Source organism: Centrocercus urophasianus, unplaced genomic scaffold (assembly GCF_019232065.1).
Source record: "Centrocercus urophasianus isolate 14NV4802_14NV808 unplaced genomic scaffold, USGS_Curo_1.0 seq_33, whole genome shotgun sequence".
In the NCBI taxonomy this organism is placed as follows: Eukaryota; Metazoa; Chordata; class Aves; order Galliformes; family Phasianidae; genus Centrocercus; species Centrocercus urophasianus.
In genome coordinates this window covers 5508998-5536985 of record NW_024884900.1, presented here as the reverse complement: position 1 = coordinate 5536985, position 27988 = coordinate 5508998, and the positions used below count along the sequence as shown (strand labels likewise).

The window sequence follows — 27988 nt, the reverse complement described above, 5'->3', positions numbered from 1 at the left end:
GACAGTATGTTCTCTAGGACAGCCTGTAGTTTTATTGATTTTTTTTTTTTGTCACTATTTTTTCTCCCCTTTCTTTTTTAAGAATAACTTCAATTCTTTATCTCCCCTCCAAGGAAGGGAGCTGGTACTGCAATTTGTGATCCATAGCATTGCTGTGAGCTCAGATACATGCCAAGGCCGGATGAACAGATGATTTCTGCGTCCCTCTCCCGAGTTTCAATTCCTTCTTTCAGCCTTCAGCCACAATTGCACATCCCATCCTGTCCCTCTCTCCATTCCCCTTTGAACCCACTGCCAGCCCTAAGGAACTGGGGCTTGGTTGAACTCCACTGCTGGAAAAGCAGCAGGTCCTCCTCTGATTTATACAACAATGTTTAACTGTCACAACTGCCCTCAGGAAAGGCAGGGAACAGACTGTTAGAAATCATCCGTGTCATTCAAAATGTCTGTCTGAAGGCCACTGAACATTTCAAGTGCCATGTGGGCACAGGGCAGTTGCACAGTTGGACTCAGAGCAGCCCCAGGGTCACAGTGGTAGTTGCAGTGATCAGAGACCAAGTGACATGCCAAGATCTTCAGGAAGCTGACAGCAGAGCTGGAGCCAGAAGGAAAAAAAACTCAAATCATGGTTTTGCCCCCATTCTTCTAGGATGTCCCTCCCACAGAGCTGCAGTGGGCACCTGCACCCAGCACAGAGGGGTTAAGGGCTGGTCCCTGCTGCCTCCTGCATGGGCAGGAGCCCACCTTCATTCCTGTAAGGAGACCCTCTGCCTTCTCCCCTCACCTATCAGTCAGGGCTGTTCTTGCTGCTTGCAGTGACAAAGCAGTGACTCTCAGAAGCCAACATTTACTTCTTACCACTTAATGCATGCCATGAAACTACTCACTGGAAGCCATGCCATCCTTTTGATGGTTCTGCAACTGGTAAGAGTTGAAACAGATCAACTGTTAAAAGTCAGCAAATAAAAATAACCAGCTTCCACACCCGCAAGCATTTTCCAATGTGCAGTGCTACTCTTCTCCAACGTGTGTCCTCTGCCCCCAGCCTATCATGCAGACTGCACCCAGCTGTCCCCATGGGACTCAGACTACCATCCAGAGGCTCTCCCCACTTGACAGCAAACCAGGACATGTGGCAGTTTGTCTTCTAGATTGTATTTCAAGCTTTCAGTTTGATTATACACAACATTTACCATTGCAAACAGCCCTCATATCACTCTAGTGTATTTTCTGCACAGTGATAAAATTCACAAGATCTCATCTTATGTAGATCTCACGAGGAGGAAAATCAAGGCACCAGAGTGGAACATCAACATTTCAATGATTATCTCTAGCAGTCCTTTCCTGGTATTGAAAACATCCTTTTAACTTCCAAACAAGAGCCTCATCCTGTTTGTGCTGCACACAAAACTTAACAATGAAATTCTTGTTAGCAGCTCAGGAAAAATGAGACTGTGAAACCAAGTCCATTTGTCGACCCAGGGAGGGGTGAAACAATCAGGAGTGGGATGGAGCTGGTCACCAACTCCAGGCATCCCACCACAAGCCTGTTCCCAAATTATTGCATCTTCCTTCTGAAAGCCTCTGCCCCACCTCTGTCTTTTCAAGCAGCTTCTTACTGTCGTGAATCTGAGGTTCAAGCCCTCTCCCTTCTCCTTGGCCTTCCCCCAAAGCAAGTCCCTGTGAAGCCACACATACCTGTGGCAGTTTTCCCAGAAGAGCTGCTGGAGAAGTGGCTGTACAGCAACACGTGGCTTCTTCAGACACTGAAGAGGGGGAAAGGTGAAAGAGAGGCATGCACATGCTTTGGCTCATGCATCAGCAATGCTGTTTCCAACCCTGGTTCCCTGATACACAGGAAGAGCCCTGTGGCTATTGTAGGGGACAGGCTAGGTATGTTCAAAACATTTCCAAGGGCAGAAATGTCTCTCTGTGTTACACATAACTTTTTTTTTTTTGGGGGGGGGGGGGCGGGGGAGGAAGGGAAGAAAACTTTAAGTAATGAATCAACTGCAGTAGCTGAGATCCTGCTTGATTCACAATCACAGAAACAGGAGATTCCTCCTAGACATGGCACAGTAAAGCCACCACAAAGTGGGAAATAAAGCTCTGGCTCTCCAAGTGCTACCACCTAAAATAAACACTTGTGCTACTACCACAGCCACCAAAAGGTACACTCTGCTCTGAATCCCATGCTGAAAACTCCTCTTTCCCATATACATTTCCACCACCTCTAAAGAAAACCCAGAGTGATTTTGCCAATATTGGTGGGTGACACAACAAAAGATAAAAATGTGAACATCCCCAATGGGAAAGCTACGTTCCAGGTAATTCTTATAACCCAGTTTTAAAGTCCCTCTCAGCTTTATGCATATTTGCTGCACAAATGGCCACAATCCCTTACTAAAGACTCTTCCACTGCTTCTTATGCATTCAAGGCTGCCTTGTTGACAAGTGCAGGGGTGACCTACCTGTATATGACCCTGTTCATTGCAGGAGAATTGGACTGCATGATCTTTAAGGATCCCTTCCAACTCAAATGATTATTAGTGCTATGAAGGCTGAGCTAGTGCGGAGCTATCAGAAATAACAGTGTGTTGTTGAGTGCACAGACTGCACTTCAGTATTTAAGAGATGTTTTTTGAGGGTTTTGGGGGACAGAAAAAGGTGCTCTTCATTCTGTTCTCCTTGTCCCAGCCCTGCCTAAATAAGCCCCCTTCAATGCGTACCCTCAGTGGAGAAATCACTACTGAAAGACTTCTTCACTCAGATGTTAACTTATAAACTAAGGCTTCCATGCTTCCACCTTCTTCTGTGCCCTAACTACATCACACATGTAAACAAGATAGGAAGCTAAGAGCCTTGATGTAGACGGGATGTATCCTTATCTCTGCAGCATGGCTCAATCCCAGATTAGTCCAGTGTTTTGACTATTAGCTTCCATCTTACCTTGAACTGGAGGACAGAGGCTCTGAAACTGTAGGTATTGTGTGGAGGAAGAAGGCTGCTAAACACTACAATGAGAAAGGTATTCACTAGAATTAGAAATGTGGAGAGGCAATCCAGTCTCCTTCCCTCCACAATGCTAAAAGTAGTATCAAAATTAAAAGGAAATAGAATTAAAGTAATCCATTTAGGTAGTCACCTCAGAGACAGCAACAGTGCCAGCAATTGCTGCTCCGTGAGCATCACATCGTCTTCCCTGCTGCTGCAAGTCCTGCTGCTTTCTGGAGGATCAGTACACCTGAACTTTGGAAAATTCAGCTGGAACAGGAGCTGCTGAGGCTGCTGGATCCCCTGATGCTTGCTGAGCCCCAGCCAGGAGGTCCAGGCCAACAGGTGACTGGGGACCAGTCAGACACACGCGCTGTGGCACAGAGAACTTGCTTGTCTGGCAGCACTGTCCAGGCGAGGATCCAGTGTGGGACTGATTGTAGCCCTCAGCAGAGGCACCTCTGGCTTGGTAGGGGGAAGAAACAAGGCTGCATCTTGCATAGCTGTGCTGAGGTCCCACGTGTCCCAAAGCATGGCCAAATCCTGGCGTGCAGCTGTCCTGAAATCCCTGGCTCTGAACACCAGGGTGCTGCATCGGGGAGGCTGGAAGAGTCGAAGGTGAAGAGCAGTAGTAGCTTTGAGTGGGATATGTGCCAGGCAGCGGGGTAATCCTGGACAGAAGAAAACAGAAGGCTATACTGTGTTCAAAACTGTCACTGCCTAATTAGTGCTGGAAGTGCCCTGGGTGTTGATTTCCTCCTGACCGGTGCTCAGAAAGGTCACAGCAATTCATCAGAGATTCTCTATTACAAGTAGCATTTGAGTAAAAATAGGTTTACTAATTACCCAGGACAGATATGCTTACACCAGACCCACTCTAATTCTACACCCACGGAACGAGGAGGGTTTTAGCCTGGAGTCTCTTCATGCGAGAAACTTGCCAGTCAAACCACAGAACGCTTTTACAATTTCCACAGACATCCTCTCTGCCTTCCATTGAACCTAAGTTATTAATCAGGAGAAGTCACAGCTGCCAAGTGTTAGTTATCAAGAAGGCCTTTAGTAGAAGTAGCAGCTCAGGGTAGAGGGCAAAAGAGAAGGAGGAGAGAGAGTTGCAAATAAAATGAATCATTCAGAAGCAAGGTCCATAAACAGCCCTTGCCAGCAGAAGGCATGTCTCATCCCACCAAAACACACCAAGTGAAAACCTCACCCAGAAGCCAAAGTCTTGGTAACTTCCAGAGCACTGCTCAGCCCATGTACATCACTAAATGAGTGCAGAGAATCAAGACAATATTCACAAAGATCACGGGAGTACCAGGAAAAATGAGAAACTGGCTCATGCTGGGGTTTGGGGACTTGAGTTTATTTCCCCTGTACCTCATTTGTGGCCATAAGCCTGATGGAAAAGAGCAAACCTCCCAGAAATGCCTCCTGCCTGATGGGAAGTTGGTGTCTGAAGTCTTATTAATTAAAAAAAAAAACAAAAAACCAAAACCAAACAAACAAACAAAAAAAAAAGAAGAAAACCAAACCTACACACATATAGAGCTCATATTTAGGTATAAGAATCAAAATAGTAATTAAGCCCCAGAAACAAGTATAGAACTTGTGCTTCAGACACAAAGACATACAGATTCAGCTGCAGAAATGGAAACATCCAAGAAACACCTTCCCACACCCTGCTTGATAATCAAACGTTTATGCAAATACCTTTGAGCCAGAACAGTCTGTGTCATCTCACCTAAAGAAAGCAAGTTAAGGCAGAGCTGTGCACAGCAGCAGAAGCTTTAGGCTGAGGTAGACACAGGCTCAGCATATGGTGAGAAATTCCCTCCTCCCTAAAGCAGTACTAAAACAGGGAGAGTCAACATGTTCCCAGATTTGCCTGGCTTCCCCTGCAAGCACTCCTGCAGAGTTTGGTTGCATCTGGGCACATTCTTCCTACCAGCAAGGTTTTGTTTCATGGTTTCCCCTCAGGTGAGGGGAAATGTAAACACCTGGAAATGCTTCCAGTTCAAAGAATGCTTTACAATAAGCTGATGGCTTCAATAAAACATGCAGCTTAACCTGTAGCAGAAAACCATCGCTGTCTCTGTGAAACTGAAATGACATCTCAGGGTAGGGAAAAATTTGACCTCAACTTCTGAGTTGTTTTAGAGTTTGCATGAGTTCTCATTGCTTGTGGCATAATCATTCCTGAATGTCAACTCCAGTGCCATGGTTCCTTTTCATTAAATCAACTTTGCCCCAATACAGAAAACATGCATTGAAAGGTCTCCTGTGTGATATCTTCAATTTATAATGTGCTGCTCCTACACAGGTTTGGATATGACAAACATCCCAACGTTCCTGGGAGGTGAAGCTGTGCAAAGACTGACAAAGACCACATCCCAGAGAGCAGTTCAGCCAGAAACAAGCACCAGAATTCCTGTTACGACAGAACTACACAACGTAGCTTTCATGTCAGTGGAGCTGCAATACATTTAACATGTGTACACAGCAGCCTTGCAGCAAATGAGTTTCACCTCAACTCAGTTTCCAGTGAAAGAGCAAACTGAGTTCATGTGTGATGATGTATCACAGCAATACCACGGCAACACCGACGTCCCACATTCCTGCTCTTAACATCCCATATGGGAACATGACCAGCACAATAAAGATTTTAAAGGTGATTTAATGCCTCCTCATGCCTCAAAAATCTCCCACAAGATATTTCATAGGAGCTCCAGTACTTACTTGCTGCTCTCAGTGGCTCTTCTCTCAGCTGAGGACCCCGGGATGTATTTTAGCCCTGGTATTCTCTTTAGCACACTGAAAGGAAACCTCTGATCCAGCTTAGAGGCCACGGACTCTGAAATATCCAAGCAGAAACAGTAGCCAAGACCATCTGAAGTCAGCAGCACGTTAAGGAGGATCACTGACAAAATGCTCTCATTTCTTGCACTGCAACACACCATCTCTTCCACGCCACAAACTAGTTTCCCTGGAGAATTCATCCGGTTCTAGTTAGTGTCGCCCTTTCAGACCATCAGCCTTCTCATCTCCATCTTCTCTGCATACCTTAAAGCCACAGCAGAAGCATGGGATGAGAAAGAAATGCAGAACTGGGTGTGATGAGAAAAAGAGCCCAGGAAATATCATAAAGTCGATGCATCTTGACCACAAGAACTGCACCACCCTCTCTCTTCATGAAGCAACAATCTTACACTGATTTAGGGCTGTTCATGTTCAGAAAGGATACAGGCTTTCCCAACTAGGAGCCCACACAGGTTGCTCAGGAGAGAAGAGTGGGGGATAAACCACACCACAAAGAGCAGAAACCACGGCACCAGCATCACTGGAACTCTAAATCCAAAGAAGAGAGCCCGCTTCATTCGCGAGCGGGTGGTGGAGACACTCAGTGTAGCAAAAGCTAAAGGCATGAATCCTTTGGCATCTTCCACTTCTGACACCCTCGAGACAACAGTTTCAAGTAAGAGGTACAGGAGGCCGGTCAGGATGGCAAACACAATGGTGAGGAAGCAGTGCTTCACAGTGCCAACGTTCTTCTCAAAGCTGCCAGCAAAATACCAGATGACAATGGCACCACAGGTCAAGGATATCAGGTCTTCATAGACAAAGATGTAGGTAACCAGCCTGTGAACTGAGCATGCCAGTGTGTCAGAAAGGCAGAGACAGCAATGAATTTGTCCTAACCCGCTACAATTACAAGTTTAAGCAGAGGGAGACAGATTACAAGATTAATCAACCTTTTTTTTAATCTATCCTGTTGCAGAAGAGAGGGAACTTGAGGCCTTTAAAACTACGAGTAAGGAATCAAAGACGGCTAAAACAAGAGCTATCTTGGGTACTGTAGGCAGATGGACTGACTTGCTGCTTGCTGGGATGGTGCCTGGAAAAAAGCAATAGCTTCTATAGTAAATATCAGCCTCGTTAGAAGGCAGAAGGCATAAAAATGACTGCTACAGTTTAACTCTGACTTTGCTCTCTTGCTTTAGCTACTGCAGTAAAAATAAGAAAATACTTCTTAAACAGCCAGCTGAGAGATTTCTCTCATAAGTAAAAACATTTGGAGATTATCAGCTAGTAGCAACACCCTGAGGCCCTCTGGTTAGCAGTTCTGGGCATGCCAAGAAGCTCCCAAAGCCCTCCTTCCAACTACAGGATAAATACAGGAGAGAGCATCATTTAGCATAACCTGACAGCCCCAGACAGGCAGTGATTTCACCATCAATTCAGCACACCACACCGCTTGAACACTGCAGCAAGATGAGGAATTAATGATCAGCTCCTTCAGGAAATAGCACAGGGTGAGAAGAGAGCAACCAGCCAAGCTCTTAGCAGCGTGCCCCCACTATGCACTACGCCCACAGACATAGGGAAGCACAGGGAACTGGAGAGGTGCCCTGGGGTGCTGTGAGGGCCCGGCGGCACGGCACGGCAAAAGGCACCGCGGAGGAAGGGCACACGGGCTGGGCGTAGGCACCGCTCACCTTCCCCGGCTCGCAGGGCGGCGGGCCGCAAGGCACCGGGGTGGGCGGCGAGGGAACCCCGCAGCAGGCTGGGCCCGGAGGCGCCAAGCGACAGCAACAACGTGAGAGCGCCGCCAGCCAGAGGGCGGCCGCACCCCGCCGCCATGCTGCCGCGTGCCGCCCTACTTCCGGTCGCCGCCGGAAGGCCTTCTCCGCTGCCATGGCGACGCGAGCCGCTGCGGTACCCCGTTACCATGGCGACTGTCTTTTTTTTTTTTTAACCTTTCATACTTTTTTTTTTTTATTTTTCTATTTTGGTCGGCAGGGGACATTGCCATCTCATAAAGTTTCATACTGTTGGGAGCTGTCGGATGAGGGGAATGCTCAGGGACCAAGGGCCAATCTCTTTTCCCAACTCCAGCATTTTGGGGGGAGCAAAGAAAGAGCACAGTGCAGGAGCTTTCCCTCTGAGCCTGCTGTGAGCTGTCAGGAACCCCCGACCTCCCACTAGGCAATAAAAACAGTAACTTATTGTCTCAGTGCCATTTTCCACTGATCATAGAATGATAGGATGGCTTGGGTTGGAAGGGATACCAAGGATCATCAATTCCAACCCCCTGCCACAGGCAGGGCCACCATCACGGAGCCAGATCTGCTATTAGCCCAGGGTGCCCAGGGCTCCATCCAAGCTGCTCTTGAACGCCTTCAGGCATCCAACAATACAAATACTTCAATTGCTTTGGAACTGGAGATTCAAAGGCTCTACACAGAGCAACTCTTTTTTTAAATTAATAATTCCAGTCACAACTCGCTTTGCAGAAACTTCAGGCCACGACAGTGGGATTTAGAAACAGCCCAACTCAGCCATCAATCCATTTCGCTGCAATCAAATTGCTTTAATTTCTGTTCATCCCTGATGAAACCTCATTTCTGAAGCCTCATTTTCTCTCCTGCCTGATAAGCCCCCAGATCACAATCTCTTCCCTCAGAAAGCTGCTCCCCGAATCAACACGTGGCTTTCTAGAACACTGTGCGCTCCGCCCATATGGCTTTCCTTTAGGAAACCCTATTACCTGAAACACACCGACAGCCCTGCCTCTTCGGCTGGGATCCGGCCGCTCCCAAAGTCCCTCGGTCTCCCCCCGCCGCCACAAAGTGGTGCCGTCCAAGCGCGCCCTGCTCCCCCCCGCCGCTCACGGATCCCAGCGCGGCTCCCCCTGCACCCCCCCACACGTTGGTACCGCCCCCGCCCCGCTCCCCGCTCCCCGCTCCCCCCCCCGCACCGCCGCGCGAATGGAACGCGCCGCGCTCGCTGATTGGCTGCCGGGCCCCGCAGTCTGCGCGAGCTGCGGGTGCCTCACTGTGCGCGCGGCCGGCGCTGCGCTCGGTCCCGGCTAACTTCGTTGCTCGCTCCCGCCGCTCGCTCCCGTCCCGCAGCGCAACGCCCGGCAGCGGCCATGGCGTCGGGTAGGTGCTCCCGAGGGCGCGGCGCGGGGAGGGGACGGCGGCTTTTCCCGCGTTGAGGCGGCACGGGCGGGCGCTGGGGGAGGAGGCCGCGTCGGGGGCAGGGAACGGGGCGCCGCCCCCCCCTCCCCGCACGCACCGCCCGCCGCGCGCGCCTCCGCCGGCGAGGAGGGGGAGGGGACCACGCCCCCCTAATGGCGGCCGAGGCCACGCCCTCTCCGCGGAGGCCACGCCCCCTCCCGAGAGACCCCAGTTGCGGGCAGGTTGGGCCACGCCCCTTTTTGCTTTGGAGGCGGGGTCTGTGCGACCACGCCTCCTGGGCGGGGGTCTGCCCTCGGTGTGGGGCCCCGCTCTGGTTTGTACAGCCCACCTCCACGCTGGGATGTGAGCTATCCCCCTTGTATCGTGCACCCCCAGCATGGGATGTGATCCCCCAACCCTCAATTGTGCGCCCCCTGCATGGGATGTGATCCCCATAACCCCAGATTGTGAACCCCCGGCATGGGATGTGATTTCTCTTGTTTTGGATCTTGCCCCTTCTGAACATGGAATGTGAACCCCCCCCTTGAATCATGCACCTCCAGCATAGGACGTGACTCCCTCTCCCTTTGGGTCTTGGCCCTTCCACCCGTGGGATATCCTCTCCTCCCCCTCTCCTCTTTGGATTGTGCGCTCCACAGAATGGGATTTGCTCCACCTCTTCTGAGCATCGTGCAGCATGGGGTGCAACCCTCCCCTTGGGCTGCGTCCCCACCTGCATGGGCTGTGCCTTCCTGCCCTCTCCCAGCTTGTGCCCCATAATTGCTGCCCATGCCCCCTAGCTTTCCCTGGGGCTTCTGCCATCAGGCTGTGGTGCCACTTCTTCACCTTGTTGGATGTGAGGTCCCATTTTGATCCCAGCAGCAGAAGCCCTGGCGAGGGAGCATTCCTTTCTGTCTCTCCTGCACAGGTGAGGAATGCCCCTAGCCCTCAGTTATCAGGGTTGACCTGTTGTAGTGTGGTCTGCTGGAATGTGAATATGTGAATGTCAGAGTAAGAGAAAACCAAGCAAGGTGTGCCAGAGGGCTCCTAGTGCAAGGAGCAGAGCTTTGCAATGAGAAGAAAACACATTCAAAGGTACTGCGGTGTGAAATCAGACCACAGATTCTTCTGCCAAATGAATGAAGTTTGGAAGTGAACTAAACACACTTTCTTCCAGACCTCAGGTAGGAACCAGCCAAGCACCAGACGTGTCTCCTCGTTACTCTGTGGTGAGATTCTTTTTCTCTTGAGGATGCTGTGCAAGCTGCCGCTTCTTTATATGAAATCACCTCATAGAACAACTTCAGTTCTGAGGCATGCATTGCATATTCTTTTTTAAGAGGAATATGGCTCCAGAGCACTACTGTAAGCTGCATCCCACTTCACTCACAGGGAATTTTTCCATTAGCTGTTTCTACATTCAGAAGTCACTGCACATCCAGGACTTTCCACAGTTAACTCTGTTGTTTCCAAAAACTCACATCCCTGCTGAGCCCACCAAAGGAAATCAATCAGAAGGCTGTAGACTAAGCAGTCCAAGAAGGGATAAGCAGCACAGAGAAAAAATGTATAAATAAAGGAAATTCCTCTGATTTGAGATGTTCGTATTTTACAGGCTCCTTATCTGGTTGCTTTTAGTCTCTTCCCAAATTGTTGTGGCTTGGCGGAAGTTTCTGAGGGAGAAATGGAGGTCAATTGTAGTTCTTGTGCTTATAGGTAATTACATCCTCGCCCAAGAATTCTTTCTGTCACAGCCATTGATATTCTTTTATTTAATTGACAGAATTCACGTTGTTGTGGTGTCACCTGACAGGTGACTGAGCGCCATGTGATCATTTGCTCACTCCCCCCTTTTCCCCATGGGATGGGGAGAGAATGGAGAACAGCAAAGTAGAATTTGTGGATTGAGATAAAGCTATTTACTAAGATAAAGAAAAGGATGATAATTATGACAAATAGATTTAAATGTATATAACAAGTGATACGCAAGCAGTTGTGCCCAGCTGGTCCCCCATCAGCAGAAGCAAGTGAGATGAGCTCCCACCCCTTTCAAAACTCCTTCTCCTTGATGTCATGGGATGGAATACACCTTTGGCCAGTTTCAGTCAGCTCTCCCAATTTTTTCCCCTTCTCCCAGCTCTTTGGGCCCTTCGCTTCCAATGGCCGTTGCTCTGTACAGCCCTGCTTAGCAGCAGCTATGAACATTGGTGTGTTATCAGCATCATTTTTCTCCTAAAACCAAAACATAGCATCATAGTAGGAACTCTGAAGAAAACAGTTCCATCCCAGCTGAAACTAAGACAAACCATATGCCAAACTTGTAGCGAAGCAATCATTTTAAAGCGCTGTAGCCTATTAAACAGTAAGCTTTGTTATCATTCAAATGGAAATAATGTAAAAGATGTGACCTTTGCCTTGTTAAAAACGATAAACATTTGCTTTTTATTACGAAAAAGCAACAAAATATTTGTGTAGGAGTGGAAAATGATGGGAATGTGTCACATCTGGGTGAAAACACTGTGAGATGTGAGATCAGATGTTGCAGCTCTTGTTAGGTTCTGCTGAGCGTTGCTCTTGCAGTGTGATGCTTTCTGGTGCCTTGTGGAGATGCGTTGCGTCTGAATAGCTGAGGTGACATCCTGGTCTTGGCTGAGTGCCTGAGTTTAAGTGTAAGTACTGGCAGGAACAGATTTATAGCCAGATGAGGGAGGTGTGACGAGCAGATTTGGAGCGATTTGCTGTGTGTTTGCTGTTTGTTTATAGTTTATGGCATTTGTTCTGCGCTGTAACTCACTCTCAGTTTCAGCTTTTTTTAGTCAGTTCTTGGAGTAGAGGTTATGTACATAGAAACAGATGGAGAAAACAGAAATCAGGGATGAAAGCAGAAATTCTGCTAGCTGGTTTCAGACCACGGTGCTGCGATGTTTGTACAAGTTCTTGGGGTAACTTAGAAGAATTGCAAGGCATTCCGCAGAGGGACGGTGCTGCTGAGGCTGTAGGGAGACCAGGGTTTGGGGTTTGGTGCAAGGTGGAAGATAGAAATGTCAAGTGGCAGTGGCAGGAGTTGGGGTGGCGTTGGAAAGGTTTGAAGCTGATGGAGCAAGGTATGCTGTGCTGTGTTTGTGCCTGTAGGAACAGGGCTTTCCCCTCCCTCTTAGCCAGGGAGAGCCATCTTTCTGCAATTAACAAGACATATAACATGGTAAGCTAAATTCATGTGAAGACAGAACATCCTGTTTAAGCACTGAATTCCAGCTTAGTAGGGTTTCTTAGAGTTAGTAAGCCTTGTTGTAGCACTCATAGCTTTTATAAACTAGATGCTCTGCTTTAATACAAGTCAAACAATTTCAGTGATGCTGTTGATGGTGTAATTTTCCTTTTTTGTTTTGTTTGTTTTCCTTGAAGTTGTATTCTGAAATACCCATCCAATGTAATTGTCCTTCAAGAGTCGATTTCCACGATAACTGATGTTTCCCATTACTGGGAAATAATCTTCATTAAACTTATCTGGGCAGCTTGTATAATGGATTTGTTCTCGCGTGGTTGGAGCCATCAATAAGGGAACTATTGCGCTTCTTCATCCCTGATTTACATCTCCAAGTTTCACCTCCTTGCTTTGTGTGGTACCTTAAAGTGGGGTTCAGTAGCTCCGACCTCCTTAGCTTTGCTGGATTAATTAAGCAGCTGCTTTCTGTTCGTTGATGATGGCACTGCACTCGATAGCCATTAGCAAGGGTTGTACAGTCCTGGCTGTTAAGGTGAAGATGGAACCAGGCACTTCCAAAAGTGAAGCCAGGTGTCCTCCACATGCTGTGCTTGTGTGTGCCTGGCCTCTTGTCTGAGGATGAGGAAGGAGCTGCCTGGTTCTACTGGGAGAGTGGCCCCCCTGTTCACTGCACCTTCCTCCCTCTCCCCAGACTTCTGCCTTTGATATCAGGTCGAGAGGAACAAGACACCCATTAGCAATTCTCAATATGACTTCCTTCTTTTCTAGATTCTGGAAGTTACGGTCAGTCTGGAGGCCAGCAGAGGTATGGATTTTTTTTTTCTTGTTTTTCTTTTTTTTTTTCCTGTTAGCAAATAAATATGCAAAATAAAAGGCCATTTGGGATTCCCAGCAAGATTCTGCAATCTTTGCTTCAACACTACATAGTGTTGATACGTTCTGCACCCTGCAGTTGCAGGAAGCCATGGAGCCGTGGGCCTTCATTAAGAAGTCTTTAAAAACAGGACAAAAAGCTGATATTCACCCAGGGAAGACAATAAGGAGATGTAATCTGAAATGTCTCAAATATAGAGATACGTTTTTCATAAGACTGCCTTAAGCTGTTCCCTGAAATGTTAATCAAAGTTCATAGACACGCAGGTGATGGCCATAGAACTGTTTGGTTTTCCCAGAATAGGGATTTTTTTAAAAGGCAAAAAAACCTGGGAAAACTGTTAATAGTTTTATGATTTAAAAACTGTATGTTTGGGGTACGTGGTGTACTTTAATCAGCAAAACAAAAGTGTAAAATCCATGGATAACACTGCATTTATCTGAGTTTCTTGGTAGTTCATCAAACAGCAATGAGCCCATGTGCTTTAAATTCACACTTGAAACAGAGCAGACATTAAAATAAGCTCTTATGGCTCTGCCATCTGACCATGGTAACCATTCGTTTATTGACGTGTTTCTAACATGCCTACAACTGGAGGATTTTCACAACAGCACCCAAAACGCTTTCCAGCCGACATGGACGGCGCTATAAATATTTTCTAACTGCATTTTTTCTCTTGCAGCTATTCATCCTATGGCAACCAGGGCAATCAAAGTTATGGACAAACACAGGTAAGCTTAAAAAAACGCGTTTCTAAGTTGGTGTAAAAAGATTCTTCCTGGGTTGTGCTGTCTGGGCTGGGCAGGAATCTCAGCTGTCCTTGGTGTTTGCAGTTGTGTCTGGCAGAGGAAAGCTGTGCTTCCCTGCTGTGGGGTTTACGCTTCATTTAAACGTGTGCTCCAAATTACAGGGATATTCTGGTTATGGGCAGAGTGGAGACAATTCCTCCTACGGACAGAGCTATGGAAACTATCATGGGAGCTATGGACAAAATCAAACAGGTTTGGGTGTCTTGTCACGTTCATTGGCAGTAACTAAAAGGTGAATATTTACTAAAAGATTTCTTCCTCAATTTCAAGGTTACGGACAAGATTCCCATGGCTATGATGACGAGTCCAGTTATGATAATCAGAATCAGAGCTCATACAACCAGCAGTCTTACAGCAACCAGGGGCAGCAGAAAGGGTCATCTAGAGGGTAAGAAAGCTGAGATTACATTGCCTGTTTAAAGTCTGTCTGGTAGTCGTGTATTCTTAACTAGAACCATAACAAGTTTTGTGCTATAGTTGTTAAAATAAAAAAACCAAGAAAACAAATGACAAACATCTAATAATTCACAGTTTTAAGACCTTTTCAATGCCTCAAAGAATAGGAAGTAGGGAAAGCATATTTCTTCAGATAAGAAGGATGAGTGTAGTTGTCCTGAAGCCACAGAATATGGGAAGAGAAATTGTAGAAAGTCTTTGGATAGTGACCTCAATAAATAATGGATTTGGTAGAGAGTGTTTTGATTAAGAAAAAGTTGGGTCAGTTATCTGTCTATTCATGTTTGTTTGTTTGTTTTTTACATAAAGTTACAGTAACCTTACAGTTCTTAGATTTGCAGATGTCTTCTATGGCTTGGAATGTCTTTTCTTGCTGGAAAGAAGAGGAAAGGATTCAGAAATACCATTTAAGAGATATCTGTTTTTCCAACCAAATTGGATTCTCAAAACATGCTTTTATATTCTCTTCAATTTAAATATCCGTATGCACTCTGCAGTCATAGATTCAGTGCTTCACACTGTCATAAATGTATGTCATTTGTTAGATGTAGTTGTACTCAGCTGCAGGAGGGTTAATAATACAACTTTGAAAGAATTCTTTCAGCCCAACCCCATAAGAACTTGAAAAGCAGCTTGGTGCTAAAATACTTTATTGTCTTATTTGCAAACTCTGTGCATTTACTCCACAGTTACTTCTTACAGCCAGTCTTTAACGAGAGTCATGTTATCTATTAAAAATGCACTGTACATAATAAGCCTCATTCTTGTGTTCAGAGTCCAAGAATTCTGACTTTGTTTTGCAAGCTTGTAAAACTATTTAGGCTTCAGCAAACCTGTACTTGGTTTCTGTTTTTGTAGTTATTATTGCAAAACATCTTAATGTAGACAAGTAAGGTTTTAAGCTGTCTGAACTTCAGGTGCTGTCACTCAGAGTGTCACTGAAAGGAAGGCAGGTACATGGTTCAGTTTTGGTTGTCTGTGTACGGTTGTAACAAATAAGGAGAAACTGGGATATTAAAAATGATGATAATTCTGGAGTGGATGATGACATAATGAAGTACTTAGTTGGATGGGATAGTTTGAGATTGATGGGCAGAGTTTTTGAAAATCTAGTGGAAACTTCTTGTAGAAGTTTCTGTTTCCTGTGGATTTGGTTTGTTTGCTTTTTGGGGAGTAAGTAAGATTGAGAAGGACTGCAGAGTGGCAAATATAGTGCCTCATCTTTTGAAAAGGTGTGAGAAGTGATGAGGAAGAGAAGAGTGACAAAGTGATTAATCTCAATTACTCAAAAGACAATGCATTTAAGCCACAACTAAGTACCTAGGGGGAAGACAAAAGGATGAGTAACAGTCAGTGTTTCCTGGATGCAGTTTATTTCTCATAAATGTACGTAATTTCTTGCTATGACAGGTAACCCCAGTGGAACAATAGTTCTCTTGCATACCTACTTTTTTGAAATGCTTTTGCTTCTACCTTGTGTGAATTAGTAAGTAGCCTTGGGTTATATGGTAGAGGTGAAGTTTCATTGTGGTTGTTATAGATCTGATTAAACGATGGAGGAGTTGGAGTTGGAGAAGAGTAATGGATGATTCCTGCTCAGAATGTAGGGACAGTTATAATATCAAAGAGATGATGATTCTGATCAAAGTCAGTGAGGTACTATAGGTAGATGACATTTGAGTGGGAAGGATTACAGGAATGTTTGAGGACATCACAAGAGTTGGAGAAGTGCTTGGCAAAATGGCAGAACATCCAGAAATAGGGAGGATGCAGTTCAGTGAATGCAAAGCTTTGGGGTTTTGTGTGTGCTGGAAATATCAGCTGCACAATACAGCATGAGCAGGGAGTATCTTCTCACTGTGTTGTACAGAGATGGATTTGGCATTTAGTGGTCGTGGGTTAAGTATCAGCTATTGTCATGCTACTGGGGAGAAAGCAAGCCTTATTTTGGGATATGTAAGGGGAGCACTGCTGATAATTACTCTTTGGGAGGAAGTTGAAGATGTCTTGGAGGTGATGGCAATGTACATTTTTCTGCCTCGGTTTTCTTTAAAGTCAGATATATCCCAGCAGAGACTGGATGGGACACACAGTGTTTTCATATCAGTATGCCAGTAATGACTGGGAGGTGACTGTGACCAGGGAATTTCAGCAATGTCATGTATTTTCCTCAATTACTTTGCTCTCTATTCTGTGAACGTGTAGCTATTAATACAAATTCTGTTTATTTTAAGTGGAAGAGGCTCTTATGAACAAAAGTCAAACTATGGTCAGCACCAAAGTTCTTATGACCAGCAGTCAAGCTATGGACAAAACCAAGACTCTTATGACCAGCAGTCAAGCTCATATGACCAGCAGTCGGGCTATGGCCACCAGGGCTCATATGACCAGCAGTCGGGCTATGGCCACCAGAGCTCATATGACCAAAAGTCAGGCTATAACCAGCACCAAAGCTCATATGGCCATTCTCAGCAATCCTACCAGTCTCAGAAGGGAAGCTATAGCCACAACAGCCAAGGTAAAATTAACAGATTGAATTAAGCATTGGTTAGTAACATTGAACGGAAGCAGTGTGAAATAGATGGATTTCCTTCCACGGACGGTTGATTTGATGAATGCTTAAAGCTCTTCTTCCATGTTGATATTAAGGGGGAATGTTTTACATGTTAAGACTTCCAGTGCATTACGCAGGAATGAAAAAACACTGGGGCCCTCAAATTGTTGTGGTTGTACCTGCTGGGAGACAGCCTTGCAGAGTTTGGGACCACTGAGTCCTACGAGGTCTGGATGGGATTTTCTTCCAAGCTGTTTTGCACCTTTTTCCTGTATGAAAGACTGGATGAGTCATGAGGAACTTTTGTACTTTGCATTCCAACTTCATGCTGCGTCTGTAAATTTTGAGGTAGATGGAAATGAGGAGTTTGAGACAGACCATTTTCTGCATAATCTTGGCTCAAGCAGCAGGGCCCACACTCGTTATCCTTGCTCTGTCTTCTGTGATTTCTTTTGCAAAATGAGAAGGCTGTGTGGGAAGGAGAATGAAAAGTGTATCTTAGATGATATGTCATTAATGTTAGAGAAATGTAGTGTTTATTTTAAAATTGAAGTACAGAGTGCTTACTTTCCAAGATACCACACAGCACTGGAGGCTGAGGGAGATAAGAGGAGCAAAATCAAACTTTGCTCTGCTATTTCCTGGAGTAGATAATGGAAGCGGGATATTTAGGAGTTGCCATTCGTGTCTGGAAAGCAGACTTGAAGAGAAAGAAAATGTAGAGCAGGAATTTTCACAGCACCCCAGTTTGAACTGCAGTTTGCTCATCTTTTGTCTGTTTTGTTTCCTTCAGATGATCGTCGGGAAAAGAGCAGGTATGGAGAAGATAATAGAGGATATGGCGGGTCACAGGGAGGAGGTAGAGGGGGATATGACATGGATGGAAGAGGTCATATGTCTGGATATAGGTAAGTGATCTCATTCCAGTGCCTGCAGTTCTTTCCCCCATTGGCCTTATTATTCAGCTGCTTTAAAATTTCTTTATCGTTTCCCTATAGATTTCAGATTTCAAAAAGGGAAAGGTAATTGGGTTCTAAAATCCCTTCTGCACTGCAAAGAGATGCATTTTGCTCGGGTAAAGTTTACACATTCAGACAGATCGAGACTGAAGTGTTTGATTGTTATGACACATAGCTGCATCTTATTTACATTAGCTGCACTGAAAGAACTGTCAGAACCCATCACTTGAAATAAGATACTTAAAACCTGTGAAAATCCTGGCTGAATGAGAAAATCAACAGCCAAGGTCTGAAACAGTTCTATAAATTTCACAGCTAAGCTAGCTAAGCCTTTGGCAAGGAAGTGTTGTGACTTTGATGACAAATCATTATATTAGAGTTGGCTAATTATCTTTCAGCTTCCTAAATATAATTTTAATCATAAGTTTAACTTTTTTTTTTTTTTCAGTTTTAAACTTCCATTGAAATAGTTTTTATTATTGGTTTAGCTGTCAGTCTAAATCCATTTGCTTTAGGTAAATTCTAAATACCCACAAAGAAGGTAGCTTTCCATTGCCTTTGACCCTGTTTCTGTCAAGAAAATATATGCACATGCTTAATTTTGTGCTTGTGGATGATTTCATTCATGGGTCTGAGAGACTGGGACCTTTGCTTTAGATCTCATTGAATTAGGCCAAATAGCATTGCTGTTTCTTACTGAACAGTCACGAGTGGCTGTGTTTTATGTACCTTCTTGATGGTTGGGGTATTTGGAATGCTTGCTGATGCAGAGTAAGAATAGAGAGGCTTCCAGTGAGCTTGGAAGCATTGCTTGCCAACATCACTTACCCTTAAATAGTCTGCAGAATTCTGGGTTATTGCATAAACTCCAGATAAAGAACTTCAGTAATGCACTGCTGTTCATTTGAGCTGATAAAGTTCAAAGAAAGAAATTCAACAACGTGGTAAGACTTGGTTATTTTTTAAAGTATCTCTTTTTAAGCCATATTTAAAGTTTTCCTGATTCCGAGGTGGTCCCAGATTGTACTTTATGGTTGTTTTGATATAGATGGACCTCTCCTAATCAGTCATGGTAACACAGCTAGGAACATCGTAGTAGTTTCTTAATATTAAAATGTGCTGGGTTTTTATATAACATGAACATAACCAGCTAAATAATGTCTGAGTTCATCCATAGCTGAAAGTGAACTTTTTAAAAACCTACTCTTATATGTAAATGAGGGCTTTTCATACTCCTTTGATATAATCTGGTTAAAATCAAATCAAATCAAATAATTACTTGAGCCCTTTCCAGTGTGGGAAATGAATGTGAGCTTCAAAAAACACTCGTTTGGTACACTTCATCACTTTGAAACAAACTCCTGTCTTTGTGAGATAAGAGCAATGGATGTCTGTGAAGATGAAGCCCCATGCCATGGTTTTCCAAACTGTAAGAAAAATCCATGTGGATAATGATACATCACTGCATTTCAGAGCCCAAAAAGGGGAAAGAATGAAGGGAGGGGGAAATTGTGTTGAGGTGGGAAGGCGTTAGGATGTGTGTTGTGAAGTCTGCCTGCTTCCGTTCAGTGATGCAGACTGAAATGCCTTTTGCAGTGAAGATTCTTCTGAAACTGCAGTGCCATAAATACTCCCTCAGTCTTTCTGCCTAATTATAGCTGGGGATTCTCCTTCTGACACGTTTTAGCAAAGCCACGTGCTTGTTGGAAAAGCATAAAAGGTCAAATGAAATAGCAAGCCATATGATCAGTGGGGGGAAAGAAGTTCAGGTAAGAAGCCATGTTTAATCCTGTTGAAATGTGGGGTGTCAGGGTAGTTTTTGGTTTTGTTTCCTTGGGTTTCTATATTTTACCTAAAAGCAGCTTGTGTAGGAGCGTCGCGTCCATCTCCTACAACTGGGTAATACTTCAAGTTTTTCCTTTGATCACGTTTTAATGCTTAAATTCCACAGCCATCAGGAAATACCAATCTAACAATCTTGTCTGCAGACATATTTGTACTGCTGTAATAATGCAGGCTATAATGATTAGAAAATAATGTGTAAAGGAGTTTTAGCAGCATCTAGTTCTTTTTCATGACACCGTGAGGAAAAACATATCGTTACTAATTTGAGATGGTAGCAAATAAATCCCTTTTGGGTTAGATGTTAATAAAAAAAACCCTTTCATCTTTCCTGGCAGTGCAAAGCAGGGAGATCTCGTTGCAGCTTGTTGTTCATCAGTCAGCACTGCCCAGTGCTTGGTGTTCTTACAGCTGCGTTGCCTCATCTGTTCCGTGGTGGTGGGTGATGAAGGCGTCCTGCTCACAGTGTCCTTGCTGACACAGTGCTGTCCTGTACAGTGATAATAGTGTTTTCGACTGCACTCTTATTTTCTAGCAGGATTATTGCTGGCCCCATGGCCTGTTACCTGCATGCAGGGCATCCTGCAGCAGTCTGGCAGTGCAGAAGGTAATTCTGGAGTATTTGGGGTAAAACCAAATTAGCATTGGGAAATTCTGAGAGCTTTGATTTCCACGAGTGTCCTTTATAAAGTATTCTAAAACATAGATGATAGCATTCAGGTATGAATCATTATTCTGAAAACTAGGATGATCCAAATATGTACTGTAGAGAAAGTTCATTTTTCTTTTGTGCTTGTGCAGAGCTGTACAGCACAGAGTTGTACAGTGCTACATTACTGATAATCAATAAATGATATTTTGGCTAATAGCAGAGCCTTTTTTTTAACCTGTAGCAGTAATAGAGGCTCATCTTTGAGCTCCTGTGGCCAGAGAGCAGGTACAGCAGGTCTTGAGAATGAAGAATTTCACTCAGTTGAGTGGCCATACCCACACTGCCCCTCTTTTTTAGACTCTGCACTGAATGGGAGAAGCTCTGCCTGTGCTCATGCACTGTGTTGGTGGAATTAAACAGGTGCAGGGTAGAACTCTGTTCAGCACAGATTTTTTTTCTCTTTGAGATTGAAAGTTGCTGCACTATAAGCAAAAAGTTAATTACGCAACTTAATTGCTGTGCTAGTTAGTGTGAGTAGGAATTGGCTTGTTGGGACATCAAGGAACTACAACGTGATGCGGATGGTTCTTGGAACAGAGTGGTTTGTGTTCAGATTAATATTTGCCTTGTAATGTATATGCCTGAGCTTAGCTTTATGTGGAATTCGGAGAAACATGAGCAGAGTCAGTAAATATGGGCAGCAGAAAAGCCATCTGTCAGTGACATCATGGGTGCAGCAGGCATTTACCTCGTGTATGGAAAAACGCATTCTTACGTGTAACTCCCACGCTGTTGATGAGACACAGATGCGTGCTGGGGGCTGAAATTGGGTTCCTGAGTTTAGTTTCACTTCTGCCAATATCTTAGCATGTTTTGAGTGTATTTCTTGTCTGCATGGCATTGTGCTCTCCGTGTAACTGAGCCTATAATGTGAAGGGATTCCCAGCTGAAGCAAACAGTGCTCAGAGGAACCTCATTCACACTCGAGCAGGCGGTGTCTAAATGTGACCCAGTGCAGAAGGAGAGGACAATGCGTTTTTCCTAGCAGTGAGTTTGATCACCGTGCAGATGTAATGTGTGCTTTCTGGCTGCTTGCAGTTTAGTCTCAGTCTCTTTTATTTTGTTATGTATGTTGGTGGCATTGCTGAATCTGGGCAACCTGTTGGTGCCCTTAATGTAGGATGGTCACACCTCAAACTGCATCTGGCCACACATCTCTTTGGTCTGTGTGCAAGGCTGAGGAAGCAATAGACTGAAATGCTAAAATGAAATATTCCACGTGTTCTCTGATGTCAGTTTGGGAGCTAGCTCAGTTGCTGAGGCTGAGGTTTATGGTCTCAGTGAGGGGTAAATGTGAGACTGGAAGTAACTCCTCACAGCCAGCTCCCATGTTTAACTCCTGAACACCTTGGGTAGCTCTGCCTGCCAATCCCAGGCATGTAACACACTGCAGCTTTTTAAACTGGGGACTTAAAAATGGGGGAAAATGAGGGGAAGCATTCATCTGTCACCAAAGGTATCTGCCACTGAACAGATGGGGGTGTGGGTTGGGTCAGGCAGGTGGGACTAAGCAGAAGATAATGGGCTGAAGCATATGTGGGCAAAAGCACATTTCAACAGACATCGGTTAACAGTGACTGGGAAGTTCTGAATTGCCCTAACACTCAGCCCAAGGTGCAGAGTTAGTGCATGACAAAGCTAGGTGTCTTCCAGTGCTTTTTGTGTACCCAGCTCCATCACTTCTCAGAATCACAGTGCACACATTTTTCCCCTGACATCTCAAGTGAAGTCCTCATGTCTGATGTTGGCTGTATTGGGCGTGGACTTATTTTCTGCATGGGTTTAGATTGTTGGATTAGTATTAAGATCCTGCATCTCCAGTTCCTACAAGCACGGACACATTTTAAAAACTCAGTTTCAGATCTCCCTTCTAACCTTTGAACATTGCTGTGTGTCATCTTTTAAAGTGGTCTGCGTTTTGTGCCACAGGTTTCAGAATGGATGAACGAAAAGTTGCCAGGCTCTGCTTTTGAAGCTCACATGCACACACCCTCTGTAGTGCCAAGGTCTAGCAGTGCAGCAGCTCCCTGCTCAGCCTTCTCAGAGGATGGCTGCTACTGCTGTTTGCCCCCAGTGCAGAATCATCAAACAGCTTAGGCTGGAGGGGACCTTAAATATATATAAAAATATAAATGCATAACAACAGGTTAATCGCCTTTAGCTCTTCTTATTCATAGGAAAGTACTGAAGTACCAATTATTCCAAAGCAGCAATTACATCTGCAATTAAACCCCATTAACCTTCATGAAAATAACGGTTCTGTTTTAAAACCCGGTTTGTAACAGCAGTCATTTTGGCTTGTGGGATGGGAGGAAGGATTGAAACAAAGCTGTGTCTGTGGGCTACTTTTAAATGACTGTTTAGGATTCCTCTTCTCCAGTGCGTCACCCTGGAAGGTGATTCACTTTCATGTGTTAAAAGTCTTTGAACGTGAATGGTCAGAGAGCAGAACGTAGAGATGGTGCTGTAGCTGCTAGACAGTAACTCTCATGAACTGTAGATGGAGCCTTGGGCTCAGCACGTAGAGACTTAAGGAAGAAATCATTTCTTCAATTTTTCCTCTGCAGTGGTGGTGACCGTGGTGGCTTCAAAAATTATGGTGGTAAGTGCCGAGTATCCAAAAATGTTTCAGTGGAAATTCTTTATAAATCTAAAAGCCACCAATCTCTTGTTACTGTCTCGTAGAAGCATTGTAGTGTTTTGGTGAGGCTGGTGTGTTGGTCAGTTTTAATAGCCAACCATTTAGCAGTAAGCTAGATTTCTGCTTTGTCAAATTGCATGAAAGAATTTGTGGAGACAGTGATGTTCGCTAGATTTTTATTTTTCTATATTATTTTTTTAAAATTATTTTTGTTTCTTACAAATACTTCTAGAAAGGTACCAGAAGGGAAAAAACAGCTCAGTAAAGTGCTTGGTGATCTGACAACCAGCATTTGCAAGCTAACACCAGCATAGCATCAGTGTGGCAACTGCCACACACTGCAAGTTAAAGAGCACAGTAACATCCAGACGCCTTCTGTTGAACGTTTTAATGTAAAGGCCTCTAAACCTCTGGTTAATGCTTTAGATCTTAGATGCATTGCACACATGCTTTAAATATTTTCTTGTCTCTAAAAATAAAAATAATAATTAAAAAAAAAAAGTTATTGAAAATGTTTTGCTAAAAATAGTCTTCCTCTTTTTTTATTTTTTTTTTCTTCTTTTTTTGAACCTCTTTCGTAGGTCAGAGAGATTATGGGCAGAGATCAGACGCTGGTAAGAAAACAAGCAGTGGGTGGGAGTGGATTGTTGCTCATAGGTCATTGCTTTTAAAAAGTATGTCTGCAAACATGGATGTGGCTGCAGTTCCCATGGCTCAAAGGTGATTTAGCTGCAGCTTGTCTTCATTGAGGGAAACGTCTTCTCCTTTAGAGCATGTGAATTTTGGGGTGGATTTTTGTTGCCTCAAGTAAGAACTTGCAGATGAGGCATAAATCAGGTTGAGCCGAGCGATTGCTCTTGCTGCTGTAAATTTGTATTATTTAAAACATGCATTTCTTGGGAGGGTGTGATGTCTGGCTGCATGGCAAACAGCTGGGCCTGCACTGCTGCAGTTGGCGGCATTAACCTCAGTATTGTGCTCTCATCTTCTGTCTCACACAAGTTATCCTTGGGCTATAAGTGTCTGCTACTGGGAAGAGTGGACTTCAGCTTCACTTATTTCTTTTGTTGCTACCATGAAGATGTATGGTAACTGTAGCTTATTTTTAATAGATTCAGAGTCTGACAACTCTGACAACAACACCATCTTTGTGCAAGGACTTGGAGAGGATGTTTCAACAGATCAAGTGGCAGACTACTTCAAACAAATAGGCATTATAAAGGTATGTGAAGTGAGAAATCTCTAGTAGGGAGGAAGAGGACGTGCAGTTGTGATGGATGTTGTCTGAGGCAGCTGCTTGCTGTGGCTCCCCAGAAGTTAGAGATAATAGTTCTGTCTGGGTAGTGACAGCTTATTTGAAAATCAGCCAGCTTGGTGGTGACATTCAGGTTGCTCTGTGTCTCTTTCAGTTTTTTAAACTCTTGTCACTACTCCATATCTGTTATACCATCTTGATGTTTCAGCAAGTATGCTTCTGTGTTCCTATGGCTGTTACTTCTGCTTCTGCAGTTCTGAATTAGGGCCTCCTGCTCTTAACATCAGTGTTTGTGAAAACCAGGCCCCTCATCACTTCCTGGAGAGCAGCCATTAAGTGTCTTTCCATCACAAGCACCTTTCTGCAAGCTAGCTCTGACAGCTGTCAGTTTTTTTACTGACACTTCTCTGCTACAGCTTATGCTCTGACTCTACCAGTATTTGTCCTTTGCTAAGTACACAACCTTTCTTTCCAGACCAACAAAAAGACTGGCAAGCCTATGATAAATCTGTACACAGATAAGGATACTGGCAAACCAAAGGGAGAAGCGACGGTATCTTTTGATGACCCTCCTTCTGCCAAAGCAGCCATTGACTGGTTTGATGGTGCGTGAGATTAATTACCTCTTCTTTTGTTCTTAGTGTTGTGGGTGGCACTTTCAGGTTTTGGCAAGGGTGATGGCAACGTTGTGCCAACTGCTTTGCACGTATGTTGTGGAGAATTACAGTGCATATTGTTTTTAAATCATGGGCTCAACAGTGGAAAAGAGCAGATCCCAGCAATATGCTGATTTAAAGTTCAGTTTCTGGACTTGAATTGTAGTATGTGGAGGTCTGTCATGGCACACTATTTTGCTGATAAAATAAGATTTTACTTTTGTTTCGGAGGGTAAAGCAAATATAACTATATTAGGTGCCCATATAGCCCTGCTTGCTATCTGGTAAATTTTGCATCCATGAAGAACAGAGACCTTGTATTTAAAATGTCATGTCTTCCCTTACTTGGCAGTGTTTCATTTTTGCACTGGCTCTTGCATTGTACAAAAGCCTTATCTTTTGGTTTACATAAAAATTATTAGGAAAGAGTTTGTCATCTCACATTTTGAACAGAGCATTCTGAACTAAGGCATTCACTCCATGCTGCCTGCTTCTTAAAGGCTTTTTAGTCAGCCTGCATTTGCACATCACTTCTGTTCTCTTGAACTTGCTGCTGTGTTGTTTGGAGCTCTATTAATTTTTCTCTCTGTTTTAACACAGGAAAAGAATTCAATGGCAATGTTATCAAAGTTTCTTTTGCAACTAGAAGACCTGAATTCATGAGAGGAGGTGGAGGTGGTGGACGTCGAGGTGGGACTCAAATCTGTAAAATCCTTTGTTTTGTGTAGTGAGGTGCTTTTTACTGCCAGTATTTATGAAGAGAATTGACTTTGTAGCAGTGATTTCTCAAAGCGTTTGAGCCTTTGGTAAGTAAGAAGTATTGAACCAACTTAAGTAAAACTGAGACCTGTAAGCTTTTATGCACTGCACAGAACTTGTGCTTTCCTTTTCAACTGGAAAATCTCCATTGTGTCTCACTATTCCTTACAAAGAAGTGATGATGACTTTGAGGATCTGCAGGTTCCACACAGACAGATGTGGCTTTTAACTGCAAAGTCTTCAGATACTCTGATGTTTCCAGATAGCATTAAGCAAGGGAAGTTATTCATCTGCTGCTGACTTAGAGAAGCTTTAATTAAACAGATGTTAATTTCCCTGGCTCTCTGTATAACACAGTTTTGTCAGTAGCCTACTGGACATAAATTGCCATTTGACTAGAAGCCTGTTTTGTTCAGTGGCTGCCAACAAATTTGCATTCTTAAATTTTGAACCTGATGAAAAATTCTCAGTTGGGAAAAAAGTTCTTGGTCTTTTTGATGCAGCACGAGCTGTGTTGTCCCTGTGGCTGTGTTGGCCCTGTGGCTGTGTTGGCCCTGTGGCTGTGTCAGATGGATCCTGGCATTAATCCACACAGGGACTTTGTTCTGTGACTGAGCCAGGCCCTATAGGTGATACAATCATACACTGTTACATTCTTATGGAAATTCATTAATGCACACAGTGGTTTATATAATTACCATTGGCCACTCAAGGTGATCAGGTTTCCTTTTATTGCTGAAAGAGAATTTATAATAAATATGTGTTGGGGCAAATTCTTGCCACCACACACTACTCTTGCTTTTTTGTCCATCTCCCCTAAGTTCTAAATCTGTCCATGTAAGCATGTGTACTTCAGCTCTGCACATACATTAACCTCTGCTGAGATTTGGTAGTGGCTGCAGTTTCTGTTGCCGTTTTGCTCAAATCTTCAGTTATCTTGTATCTGGTAGTAAATGCAGCATCAGAAAAGTAATTCTTGAAGGCTGGATGTTAGAGAGTACAGTTGTTTGCCTGCTGCTCTTCCTTCACAGTTCCTACTGTCCCTTTCCTAGTGATTAATATCAGTACAGAGATTGCCTACCTACTCTTTCTTCCACGTGGAAGGTCTGTCTGTCCCTTGATTTTTGAAGCCAGTGGCAGTCCTTAATAAATGCTTCTCATGTATCAATCTTAAACACTATTCCTCCTTTATTCTGATTATAATTTTGTCTACAGGTTCACGAGGTGGATATGGAAGAGGTGGGGGCTTCCAGGGTAGAAGTGGGGAACCCAAAAATGGTGATTGGGTTTGTCCTAACCCGTAAGTGTCATTCTGATCGGGCAGTGGTGTTTCACGTGAGCCCTCTGAGTTTCTTAGCAGCTAAGTCTGGGAAATCCTTGTCCTTCCCAGGTCCTGTGGTAACATGAACTTCGCTCGCAGGAACTCCTGCAACCAATGTGGTGAGCCCAGACCGGAGGATTCACGTCCATCAGGAGGAGGTGTGTAAAAAGATCCCTGCGAGCTGCTGCCTCTCCTTTAAGGTGTAAAAGCTGTTCATGACGTGCTCAGCTTTCTGAAGGACCTGACGGATGTGTTGCTGTGCATCTTCCTCCAGATTTCCGTGGCAGAGGTGGATATGGAGGAGAAAGGGGGTATCGAGGGCGTGGTGGCAGAGGTGGCGATCGAGGAGGAGGCTATGGGGGTAAAATGGGAGGAAGGTAAGCAGTCTCTTTACCCCTGCTTAGTTGTGCAATGCCAACTAGAGATAAGAGCTTCAGAAGTGAGTAAGTCAGTTTGCCTACTGGGTGTGTTTGGGAGCACTGTTGGTTAAAGGTGTCCATAAGCAGAAGACGACACAGAAGTAGCTGTAGAGCTGCTTGACTGAGAGGACTATTTTGATGCATTTCAGAGATTCCTGGTGACTTTTTCTTTCCCTTTCAGGAACGATTTCAGAAACGATCAACGTAACAGACCATACTGAAGACCACTGTGAATGTTTTGTTCGTCTTCTTGACCCGTTGGATAGTGAAATTGCCAGAGTTTTGCCTGCCGCTTCACCCATGGCCTCTTCAGATAGTTGAACTGAGTGAAACTAGATTTTTATTTTGGTGGGAGGGACTGGGGCAGTTTGGGAGGATTTTTTTTATGCGAGACATGGAAATTTAATCCTAATTTCAACTTTCTCCTCTTTTCTTCCCTTCCATACCTCTTCAACAGGCCCTAAGAAGGAAAAGGATAAATTGTAAAATATTGCCAAAATACAAAGTGTTTTGTAATACAACAATAAATGCTGATTGTTTTATTTGTGAGA

General features: G+C 44.4%; 2 protein-coding genes across 2 annotated transcripts; one reads left to right on the top strand and one right to left on the bottom strand.

Moving 5' to 3' along the window:
• Positions 1-7: 7 nt before the first annotated feature.
• Positions 8-8928, bottom strand: RHBDD2 (rhomboid domain containing 2). Its single transcript, XM_042830402.1, has 5 exons — positions 8831-8928; positions 8543-8661; positions 6239-6640; positions 5734-5884; positions 8-3665 (listed from the first exon to the last, which is right to left on the bottom strand). Exons 1-5 carry the CDS (start codon positions 8926-8928, stop codon positions 3236-3238), a joined length of 1200 nt encoding a protein of 399 aa, XP_042686336.1. The 3' UTR covers positions 8-3235.
• TAF15 (TATA-box binding protein associated factor 15) lies at positions 8839-27988 on the top strand. The gene is made up of 16 exons (XM_042830009.1): positions 8839-8936; positions 12949-12985; positions 13737-13785; positions 13965-14055; positions 14134-14251; positions 16554-16837; positions 17667-17781; positions 22954-22988; positions 23609-23641; positions 24140-24249; positions 24758-24887; positions 25539-25628; positions 26913-26997; positions 27088-27176; positions 27293-27395; positions 27619-27988. Exons 1-16 carry the CDS (start codon positions 8927-8929, stop codon positions 27656-27658), a joined length of 1419 nt encoding a protein of 472 aa, XP_042685943.1. The 5' UTR covers positions 8839-8926; the 3' UTR covers positions 27659-27988.